Source organism: Populus alba, chromosome 11 (genome assembly GCF_005239225.2).
Source record: "Populus alba chromosome 11, ASM523922v2, whole genome shotgun sequence".
In the NCBI taxonomy this organism is placed as follows: domain Eukaryota; kingdom Viridiplantae; phylum Streptophyta; class Magnoliopsida; order Malpighiales; family Salicaceae; genus Populus; species Populus alba.
Genome location: NC_133294.1, coordinates 20,507,879 through 20,519,930, shown reverse-complemented (window position 1 = coordinate 20,519,930; position 12,052 = coordinate 20,507,879). Strand labels below are relative to the sequence as shown.

At 34.0% G+C, this 12,052-nt stretch overlaps 2 protein-coding genes across 2 annotated transcripts; one reads left to right on the top strand and one right to left on the bottom strand.

Annotated features, from left to right (window-relative positions):
• Positions 1 to 143: 143 nt before the first annotated feature.
• Positions 144 to 1,909, top strand: LOC118031606 (purine permease 1). Its single transcript, XM_035036080.2, has 2 exons — positions 144 to 1,200; positions 1,701 to 1,909. The coding sequence occupies exons 1-2, from the start codon at positions 466 to 468 to the stop codon at positions 1,761 to 1,763; spliced, it is 798 nt and encodes a 265-aa protein (XP_034891971.1). The 5' UTR covers positions 144 to 465; the 3' UTR covers positions 1,764 to 1,909.
• Positions 1,910 to 7,024: 5,115 nt separating this feature from the next.
• LOC118031605 (serine/threonine-protein kinase SAPK2) lies at positions 7,025 to 10,101 on the bottom strand. Its single transcript, XM_073412606.1, has 9 exons — positions 9,655 to 10,101; positions 9,418 to 9,492; positions 8,971 to 9,072; positions 8,754 to 8,807; positions 8,546 to 8,642; positions 8,368 to 8,456; positions 8,162 to 8,266; positions 7,929 to 8,027; positions 7,025 to 7,559 (listed from the first exon to the last, which is right to left on the bottom strand). Exons 1-9 carry the CDS (start codon positions 9,772 to 9,774, stop codon positions 7,284 to 7,286), a joined length of 1,017 nt encoding a protein of 338 aa, XP_073268707.1. The 5' UTR covers positions 9,775 to 10,101; the 3' UTR covers positions 7,025 to 7,283.
• Positions 10,102 to 12,052: the final 1,951 nt, after the last annotated feature.

Genomic DNA, 12,052 nt, shown 5'->3' with positions numbered 1-12,052 from the left:
TGTGTTTTGGATGAAATCAAATTCCTTTACCAGACAAGCGAAGGTGAAAGGCAAAAGTTTGATGACAATAACAAGTATGATGTCTACCCCATCCTCATGCAAAAGGCCAAATATCAACTTGAGAAACAAAGCAGAAAACCAATCTAATCACAAATACTAAAAAAGAAGCAGGAACTCCTTACATTGATGATAATCTGGGGTGGGATTTTCTTATATTACTTTTTTTTTTAGTTCAGTGGCTTCACAGTCACTCTGCTTTTGTGATTTTTTAGTATTGCTACTGCTAGCTAGTGATCTTTGTTGTTCGCCAACATTAGGGAGTACTACTAGATGAATATATCTTGACAAGTATCTAGCACTACCTAACATAATAAACAAGATTAAATAGCCTAACGCACTAAATTGCGCATATCCACTTCCCCTTCATCGCTAACGCAGGCAAGCCTACTGAATCAAGAAGGATTCATGGACACAGAGCTAGGAAACAAGAATGAACCAGACCAGCATCAGAACAAGAAGCGGACGAAGGCATTTCTGGTATTTTTAAACTGCATGTTAATGGCAGTTGGTCAAGTCGCAGGTCCATTGCTTGTGAGGATTTACTATTTGCATGGAGGAAAGAGTAATTGGCTCGGTGCCTGGCTACTTACAGCTGGTTTCCCTATCTTGATCATCCCAATAGCCATATCTTACATGAGAGCTAGAGCTAGAGCACAGGCCGGTAGATTATTGGTCACACCATGGCTTTTTTCTGCTAGTGTAATCTTGGGACTCCTTCTTGGCCTTGATAGCTATCTTTACTCCTTTGGCATGTCATATCTCCCTGTTTCTGTTTCTTCCATTCTTGGTTCTAGTCAATTGGCCTTCACTGCAATTTTTGCATATATAGTTGTCAAGCATAAGTTCACGCATTACTCGATAAATGCGGTGGTTTTGATGACTTTCGGGTCTGTTATTCTTGGTTTTCATATGAATGGAGATAGACCCCGTGGCGAGTCTAAAGGAAAATATATTCTGGGTTTCTTCATGACTATTGGTGGTGCAGCTCTTCACGGGTTTCTAATGCCTGCTTTGGAGTTTACTTACTTGAAGGCTGGCAAGGCCATCACCTTTGACCTTGTCCTGCAAGTTCAGTTCCTTATATCAATGTTTGCTACTCTATTTTGCTCTATCCCCATGATTATCAACAAGGACTTTAAGGTAAGTGATAAATAGTCTTGATAATTTTCTCATTCTCCAGAACTTATTAACTCTGAAAGAAAATTGAAGTGCTTCCTAATTTCCATGTAACAAACTCTGAAACAAAGATTTCCGACTGAAAAGCTGGCACAAGCTTCTCTTACAAACCAGTTCTTCAGTGAAGCTTGAAATCTTCAAGGTTTCATAGATTTAAAATCTACCACGATCAAATATTGGTTTCCCTATCACTTTACTTTCATCAAGCCAAATATATTAGTCTAAATAATCTGCCTTGGGGAATTTCTGCTTAAATATTACATACATACATACATAAACATGTGTGTGTGCGTGTCTTTGCACTGGTTTCAGGATGGGTTATACCTATTGATTGCTCACCCAAATTGCTATCTCTTAGCAAATCGCATAGGAAACTTCATCATCTATGTGAACTTTTGAGGTTTATTTGAATCATTAATGTTGCATCGTTCAAAATAATTCTAATGAGCTTGTGTTTTGCTCAGGCTAATCCAAAGAGGCAGCAGAGTTTGGTCTTGGTGAAACAAAGTACTACACCATACTATTAATAGCAGCCATAGTATTGCAGTTATTAGTAATAGGAAGTCTGGGGGTGATATTTAACTCCTCATCACTTCTAGGGGGGCTTGTGTCATCTCTTCTGGTTCCAGTCCAACAGGCATTTGCTGTGATAATCTTGAAAGAGGTCTTTAATGCAGAAAAGGGCATGGCCCTGGCCATGTGTCTATGGGGTTTTGCTTCTTACTTGTATGGAGAATACCAGAAGCCAGAAGCCAACAAAGAAGAATCGACCCGTTAGTTAATCAGGAAACACTACATTTGTTTTTGTATGCATAATTTTGAATCAACTGCATCCTTGTGAAGCTATGCGCTTCTCTTTATTCAGCTGTATCTCCTGTTGTGAAGAGTATGATCTCGCATATCTAAAATAAAGATTGCTGACTTGATTTCGTGAAGGACTCGTCCTCAGAGCATCAGCATGTTTCTTGATGTAGAAGGAATTACTTCTTTCCCCTTCAAGTAGATGAATCATCCAATGCACATAGTTTTTAGAGGAACATTTGATTTGGTTTATTACATTATCTTCTCCTCGGAACAAGCTTTTTATTTTTTTTATTTTTAGGACAGGTTGGTGATTCTGTTGGGACTGATTGTTGCAGAGCAGGACAGGATATGATAATAGCCGTATTTACCTGAGTAGATTCGAAATATGTTGTAGTGGGATACAATTTATATCCTTTGACGAATAACAAGAGGCTCAACTGGAATTCTTTCAATAGCTTGATCTAGCTAGTGGGCTAACTTCCTAATTTCCTTTCTTTGGTAGCAGCTTCATGTACTTTACTAGTCTTTCAAGTTCAATGATGCAAGCAAGCTGGGTCGGCTGGTCTAAGCTGATGTAGTGTTTTGTCCAAGTTCATGGCAATCGGTGGCGACCACACTGCTTGTCTCATTCATCCTCGAGGATCGTAAGACTCGGCGGAATCATGTGATCACTGTGTTTTGGATGAAATCAGTTTCTTTGCGGACAATTTGAAGTGAACGTGATAGATTTAATGGCAATAGCAAAACATCATCTATTTACGAAACTCAAGTAGATAAGAACAAGAGCATCAGCTTCTCACCTCAAATACTAAAAAGATGGAGCTCAGAACAGTATAATTCATTACATCATCGCCTCTCATTGAGGTTGTCTCCCTCCTTTTTCTACTTTCACCCCCCTCAACACAAATGACTCTGATATCTTACTGCTCTATGATTTATCTAAGAATTTATTGTTGGATAGTACATGCTCGTCTTTCTATTACTTCTCGGCCATCCGCTTGATCATCTTTATTGCGAAATCGATTGGTTGTTTTTGTATTTTATAATTCTTTTTTTCTTTCAATACTGATCTTAAAAAATCAATCCTCGTCGTTCCGGTTGTTGACACCCACGACATGTCCAGGGATTCCCCTAATTCTTTGAGGTTGATTGGTTTGCGTAAAGGAGGCGCCACCACTACTGGTCCCGATGCCCGCAATTTCACACTTGTCGCTTCCCAAATAAGAAATTAAAAATAAATTGATTTCAATTTTTAAAAAATATATATATGGTGGTTAAATATGTGATGCTTGATAAACTGGCGTCCAGTGAAAATAGGCGTTGGAATTGATACTTTTGTGTATTTAGATAGTAAGTACATGAATGAATATCTAAAACTAGATTAGATCTTTCCATCTAAAATTCATACTCTTCGAATAATTAATTAAATATGAATGGTGGTTTTGTGTTTGGATTAACTACGGCTAGGATTAAAATTTGACACCTTGGAAGTGATAACGCTGCGATATATTTTCAACTTAAAATAAATTATTAACTTTAAATTTTAATAAACATAGAGCAGAACATAAAACTAAAACTAAATTAGAAGGGAAAATATTATTAATCAAAGGGACAAAAAGGCAAAAGCAAATACCAAATATTGTGGATTATATTGTAATACAAGTGTTTATGAATTCAAAAAAATCCAAACCCCCTTTTATCGAGAATATATGTGTGTGTAAAAAAGCCCCTTTCGCTCCTCCGTGGTCCATGCAACGTGCCCTCTGGGACCATGAGGTTTGTATTGATATAAGCCCCTTTAGGCTCCTCCGTGCTCCATGCAACTTGCCCTGTAGGACCAGGAGGTTTGTCCTGGCCTGTGACGCCTGTCAGCTCAGGGGCTCCCTTATTGTTCGTTTGATTGAATATGTACAAGACTCGAGCCTGACATTTCAGAGTAAAATACAGCATGTGATACACGCTGGGTTGGATAATTTTTAAAAAAACAAAATAAATATGCAAATTTGTAAATTTTTTTTTAAATAATTATAAATTAAAAGGCTTATGAGAATTATTTGTGTCAATAAATATAAAAAACAAAGTATTAACACGTTTATTTAATTTATCTAGCTGTAGGTTGGATTTTTTTTTTTTCAAAGCATAATTAATATGTAGTTGTTGTTAAAAAAAATTACATTAAATAAAAAATATAACTATGAATTAGAAAATTAACACTTATATGTAATATAATATAATAAAGATCATATATATTAGTAAAAATATGTGAAATTTCAAGCTAATTTTTAATGTAATTGAAAAATAAAACAATATTGCAATTGCTATACTGAAATATCATTTCCTTAATCTGTGTAAAATAAATTTCTAACAAAAAAGTGTAAATAAAAAAATGTTAAAAATAAATTTAAAAAAAAGAAAAAGAAAAATTGTATAAATAGGTCAAGTGTAAGGGATAAAAAATAATATATTTAAAAAAAACATAAAGAAAAAACTAAAAAAAAAATCACCAATCTGGCATGCAAGTTATAATTTTTTTAAAAAAAAATAATTGGCATGCAGGATTGCTCCAAAGTATTTTTTTTACAACACTGAAAAATAAAAGTTTCATTTGAAAAACCTATGCAAACATCGAATTAAATAAATTGATAATTATTTATGTAAATAAAACAAAATCGTTAACAATAAGAAAGAAAAAAACCGTAAAGATAAGATATATTACCCAATTATGTTTACTAAACTTTTTTTATTTAAATACACAAAAGATAAATTCAAAAAATTATGAATTAAACAATAAATACAAACAAAAATGTCTTAATAAATTCACACCATAAAAAACTAATATGAAAGACCAAAAACATAGAAAAATATAAGAAATTGACACTTGCTAATATAATGAAAACATATTTAAAAAATCCTCCAGTAAACCTGGCTACCAATTCGGGTGAACAAATCAGACACATGACATAGAACATGAAATTAGGATGACCCTGTAAATAGAAAAGTGAAAAAAATACTAGTAAAAAAAAAAAAAATACTTTTAAAAAGATCAAAATCGACCCAGGCTAATCTTTCAGATTTATAACCCTAGTCATGAGACCACTCCATTAAAGACAAATCTAGAAAAAAAAAAAAAAACAAGTAAGATTATTAACCAAACAAGTATCGAGGGCAAAATTAAAAAAAAAAAAGTCAATAAAAAAGCAATGCAAAACAACAAAAAAAAATAGTAGTTAAAGGAATTAAAGACTAAATTCAACATAAAAACTAGCTAAAATTAAATGGTAAAGGAAAATTTAAATGAAATTAAATGTTTAGGGATTGAATTGAAAAAAAAACAAATCAATTAAAAAAATAACAATTAAAAGAATTGGCACTAGACTTGACATAAAAATTAAATGAAAATAAATGCTCAATGATAAAATTGAAGAAAGACAAATAAATCAAGAAAATAAAAAAATAACAATTAAAAAAATAAAAATAAAATTTGATTAAAAAATTAACAAAATCAAACAACCATGAATGAAATCAAAAATAAAATCTAATTATAAACAATCAATATAAATAAAATGATTACAATTGAGAGAAAAATGATTGAATTAAAAGAAAAAAAAATTTTAAATGGCTAGTATAATTTTTTGTACGGCCAGCATATAATTAAAAAATAAATAAAAAGAAAAATCAACTAATGCCAAGCCAGACCCCATGCTATAAACGTGTCATTCACTCAAAAAAAAAAAAAAAAGATGCTGAAACACATCTGGATTGATCCTTGGGCTTAACATCGGCTTTAAAATAAGCAAATGGCAACGACGACCAAATGTTTTAACATCTGGATTGACCGTGGTTGTTTTCATGTCAATAAGATCCAATAGAGTCAAAGTGCCCTAAAGAGTTGAAACAAGCCACTGGATTAATAAGATCCCATATCTGTGAAAACAGGCCTTGCCACACATTACCGGATCTGGTCAAGTTAGACTGGGAACCCAAAGCTAAGAAATACCAAGGGAGATACTACAGCGATGAGCTCTGGGAGCTACTACGTACAGCGATGAGAAATACCCTAATTTTCAATCTAATTAACCAGTACCATTCATAAACCCAACAACGGTTTCGGGAGTGCTTCTGATGTCTAGATTACCTGCGATGAGCTCTGGGTGCTACTACAGCGAGAGTTTAGTATAAAGTTTCTGGGCAGAATTCACCTTGGTTTTGCGGGGTCCAAGTTCCTCAGAACCTCCTCAATAAAATGGCTCGATGACAGGTTGAAAACAAGCACGGGAATGCAAGGGATCATCAAGCAATTAGCGTGGTATAATTTTCCAAATTTGTGTGTGTTTATTAGAAAAATATTCAATTTCAAACCTTATTTTGTTCACGAATCAAGGTCATAAAAGGATTACATGCACTTTGACCATATATATAGTGTAGAAGAATCATCAATTTTTTTTTTTTTGCCAGAAATAAATATGGCTACTTTTGAATCCCGAACATGAAGAACACGTAAGCAATACGTTATACAAAAAATATTTCAGCTTGCGACTCTGGGCCTCCTGTGTATTTCACCAGTTCTATTAAAAAATCAAAGAGCATACACTTATTTTGGCAAAACACTTGATAAAAGAGTTAGAACTGCATTAGCTTTTATATAATAGACGCGACCGAATTTAATTTGATTAGTATTTAAAGAACAAAAAACATATTAAAAAAAAAGGATCTAAAACAGGAACTTTAACCATATTGCTTCATTACTAAATGATTTATTCCTTAATTATATGACTCTCCATAAAACAATTACCATCCTTTGTATCAGTCTGACACCTATCCTTTAAAAAGAAAATTCCAAAATTAAAGCTAAAAACTATAAATTAAATAGGAAAATAATAAAACTAAATCCTTTATATCACCCTGACAACCAGCTTTTAGCTATGCTAGCTATCTTTATTATATTTGTTTTCTTTTTCTTAATATTGGAGGGGTGACAACGCCATTTAATAAAGAGAAGAACCAGCGATCGGGTTCTAGAGGTATCTGAATTAACCATGCCATGCACGTCAAGACCTTACAAAATGTTGCTGCATGTGATCGATTGAACAGAGAAACACAAGGGATCTACAGATGGGGCATCCATATGCCACATGGCCAAACATGGATTATACTGTGTAAAGAGTTCCTTAGTGGAGATCTGGTGCTCACAATCATTGAGACAATACCTCAGGAAAGTAGACAATCTATTTACATGGTTTTAATCATAATGGGCACACGAAATCACCACTTGTCTCGATATCTTCAAGGTCTGCGTCAGCATCCAAGCAATCAAGATCCATGCTGCCTCCAAGCAAATGCTCTACAGCCTTTGACTGGAAGACAGGTTTGCTTGCCTCCTGTATTGTAGACAGTACTTCTTCAATGCTTTGGGACAGGTTGTTGACGTCATTGCTCTGCCAGCTTTCTCCTTCCATCAGCTCTATAGGCAAGTTCTTTAAGAACCATGGATGATTTTTTATTTCTGGAATGGTAATTCTCTACACGGTGACCAAGCATTAGCTGATGAGAATAATAAAAGGAGTTCAACAGGACAAAGAAAACGGTGGCGATGCTTTAAGGAATTAATGGAAAAGGAGCTTTGCTGATTGCTCCCACCATCATTCAGCTTAAAGTTGCTTCCATGTCATCATGTCTCCTAAATTAAAAGCTGAAAACTTTCAATCAGTTATCAAATAACAAAGGTTTATTTTAATTGATCCTTGACGCTTCCTACCAAAAATAAGTTATTCTATCATCCAGTACGAAAGCATCATAACATAATTGAAATCTTCTCCCCTTTTATTTTCACTACGATCATGAAAGGAGAAGCAGTTAATATATCTTAGTGCAAGCTAAAGTTCATTTACCTTTTCAGGGTTAGCCACAAATATTCGCGATAAAAGATGATTGCACTCTACAGAAACACGAATATAATCCGGAATTGAATAGTGGACACTGAGGATCCTCTGCAATGAACAAGCAGTCATTAGATGGGATCAGCAATATTTCAACTAGAACTCCTTAATAAATATGCAGACCTTCACTAATTGCACTAAGACTTGGTTCTATCTAGTGCTTATTAATTTGTATAGACTCTCACCCCGATTGTCTTTCTGAAGTTTTTTGGATCATCAGGATCTTCAAATGGGTATGCCCCAACTAGCATTACATATAGGGTAACCCCGCAGGACCATACATCTGCGATCTGTAACTCTTGAAGATTAGGCATAGTACTAATGGCTTTCAAACAACTAAAATGAGAAGCAAGTAAATCAAAAGGGAAGAGAAGGTTAAAAAGATTGTTACCTTCCCATCATATTCCTTTTTTAATAGAACTTCCGGGGCAATGTAAGCTGGGGTGCCTACGGTAGATTTTGGCTGAGAATGCAACACAGCTGACGGCACAATAAGCCAGGATAATTAGTAACCAAAGGATGGTGAAACTCCATGCCTAATGGTCATCCTTTAGCATTAGTAAAAATGCTTACCTTTGAATACCCGAAGTCGCAGATCTTGACACGCGGAGCTGTGCTGCCATCTAGGAGTGTATTTTCAAGCTTAAGATCTCTGTGACAAATTTGCTGCAGCATAGAAATCTCCTTGTATCAAAATCAAATACTATTCTTGAAACTATTGCAGCGCATTTTAGAAAGGTTGGGAAAAATTGACAAAAGAAAGGTTTAAGTTCTTACCATTGAGTGACAGTAACTTACTCCCGATATCAGTTGTTGGAAGAAAAACCTTGCCTGATGCAAAAAACTCGGAAGCACAACATTAATGGAAGTGTATGTTGATAAGCAATAAGCAACATTCATTACCTCTATATGCTTCTCATTTTTCTTTTCATTCAACTTCTAGCAGATAATAATAACAGTATTTTCCATGAAATTTTTGTTTGCTCTACTTTACCTCGTCCTCACTAAATCTACCAGCATTACATATCCTCTCAAAAAGTTCTCCTCCTGCAGCGTATTCCATCACAATAGCTAAATGGGTGGGAGTTAACAGTACCTGAAAGGATAACATCTCAAATTAAAAGCTTCAAGGAATCCCTCAAACTAAAGATTCTCCCCTATCAAACGAATTAATTTATTCTAGGAAGTCACGCTAAAAAGAAAGAATATATTCCAATTAGTTCTTCGTAAACTGGCTATCAAGCTATGGATACTCCACTATACCGTGGAGAAATATGTATGTCAATACTTTTTTCGGTTTCTCCAACAGAATAAAGAGAGAGAGAAATTTAACCTTATGGAGCAAATTAGAGTCCTTGCTAACTTACTGCGCAGCATACAACAATGATAAGACAACAATTGGCAATCGAAATTACAGGACAGAGAAAGTTCAATAACAAACCTCTTTAAATTTAACTATGTTGGGATGCTTCAATGACCTATGATTCATAATTTCCCTTTGCACATGCTCATCAATCTGCAACACAAAGCAAGCACCCTGGTGATTAAAGATGACGGGCACACGTGATAGAAACAGAAATTATTGAATTTCAAGAGATTATCAACAAAATATAATGATAAATATGGAAAATTTTGAAATTGAAATAGCCAAACAGATAGCAAAACAGAGGAAGCAGACCTTTTGGCCTCTCTCGATAAACTTAACAGCAAAGAGTTCTTTAGTCCATTTATCTCTGACCAGCTTAGCCACCCCAAAATTTCCAGACCCAATATCCTTGATAATCTCATAACGCTCCATAGCTACCAAAAGAAGTATAGCAACAGCAAAAATACTGCAATTTTTATATAGTTATATTCAAGTCTCACTTCTCCACTCCTCTGTCGATCTGTCTATAAACCTTTCTGTTCTTTTCTTCTCAACGACTCGGAAAATCAGGACATAAACAAATGCCTAAAACGTTTGAAATGGAAAAGTTTGTGGAGGTTTAGGTAGCCCTGTACGTGCCTTGCAAGTTATTGCCACCGAAGTCCGAGTAGCTAAAGCCACCGTGTTCACTGCGGTTGTAAAAAAGTACAGCGATAGAGTAGCACGTGGAAACAATGGTGACGAATGGATTTAGCTTTTCTTTCTTTCTTTCTTTTTTTACATTGTGAGAAAAAAACAAAACAAAAGTTAGTGAAAATGGCAGGCGGTGCGGATGTGGTCCGCGTGGAAGCTGCTGAAATTCTGTTTCTCGAGGAGAAAAGGATTGCCACGAACTATGGCAAATATTATTTTAAATTATTTTCTGATATAAAAAATCAATTTTAAAATTAAAAAATATTATTTTAATAAATATTTAAATAAAAAATATTTTAAACAACAATTAATGAACACCTGAAAAATGGACTGCTTTGTTTGGAGAGCTACTCGCCAAAAGCTTCGGCGGTAAGAATCGGTTTCAAACAAAAACCAAGAGGCCCACGTATTTTTTTGTTTTGGTTCAAGATTTAGAGTGGCTTGTCGCAACGAATGGTCCGATCTCTTATGTTAAGTTCAGGTGGGAAGCTCAAGCTCAGACCAATTAATAGGCCCGTTTGGAACAGTGGTGAAGTCAGTTACCGTCTGTAAAGAAAATGGTTGGAGAAGAAGATTGAGAGTGAAGTTGGATTGAAGAAATGGATTGGATTTTGATTTATTGGGTTTTACAGTGAATGGTAAATTTTAGTTCCTTATGTTAGATTATGTTGTGGTAGATTCATCCTTTTGTCTAAATTTAAAAATTAAGTTTACTCAAGATTTAAACCGTAATTTTTTATTAATTGTATCCTAGGTTTTCAAGAATTGACTTATCTGCATAAAATCTATAATAAATCATAGATATATATTTTGTATTCATGCATAAAGGATTTGTTTGGAGTATGGTTGCGGTTGTTTTTTAAAGTATTTTTTATGTTAAAATACATTCAAATGATATATTTTTTATTTTTAAAATTAACGCATCAAAACAGTTATCGAGAATATTTAATTTTAAAAAAAAAATGAAAAATTATATTTCCAAACACTTTAGATATTGTGTAACCCGATCCTCCAGAATAGTAATAATAAGAAAATATCGTGAGTGATAATCATATAATTAAATTTAGCAGCTTAATAATATATCGGTAATACAACTCCAAAAAAAAATTCTCTCTAAAGAAAACAAAATATGCCTCTTGCCCGGTTGCCTACAAAAACATGTACTTAAAACCTAGCAAGCTAATATTAAACTTTCTACGGTTTCACTTGTCATTTTAAAGCTCAGATACTAAAATAAACAGTAAAAAATAAATATTTCCTTATAAATGTACCATCCGCCATGCGAAGGCTCCATCTAAGACCTAACCGGGAAAATAAATAATTGCAATAGATAAAAATATGCTTACTGTTAAATCAAAAAAATTAAATCTTATTCAGAAAATTTTAAAACATACGTGTTTGTCAAAGATACACCCTCCAAGAGTTCACAATCAATGGATTTCTAGTGTGTTTATTATTTTTTTTGTTAAAAAATGATTTTGAAACCTTTTAAATATTTTTTAAAAATTATATTTTTAAATCGTGCAAAATAAATTCTAAATAATAAAAAAATATTATTTTAATATAATTTTAATTAACCACTCTCTTCACCGGAAAAAAAAATAAATTTATGCTATTGGATCGTGCAAAATAAAAGCACATGGTACTAATCGCGGGGCACGTGGGCAATTAGTCAAATTGAATATCACGGCATGGATTTGTCTGCGGAAAATGTCAATTTATACAGAGAGAGTAATTTTCACAGCGTTGTCAAATGTCGATAGTTAATTGGTGCTTGAGATGAAAGGCTAGTCAAGGAGGGATCGGGTAGGATTCATTCCTTCATAAAAAACATATCACGTTGGCATCAGAAGGTGAAGACAGAAAGCCAACAGTTCTACGCTGATCTGCTTCCCCCATGGCTTTCTCGTTGATCCCTTGCGAGGACAGGCACTGTTAATGTATTTTAGTCTACAAGTAGCAGGAACATTCCTCGCATGCTGTTTTTGCAGAGAAAACAAAAACTGGAATCACGACA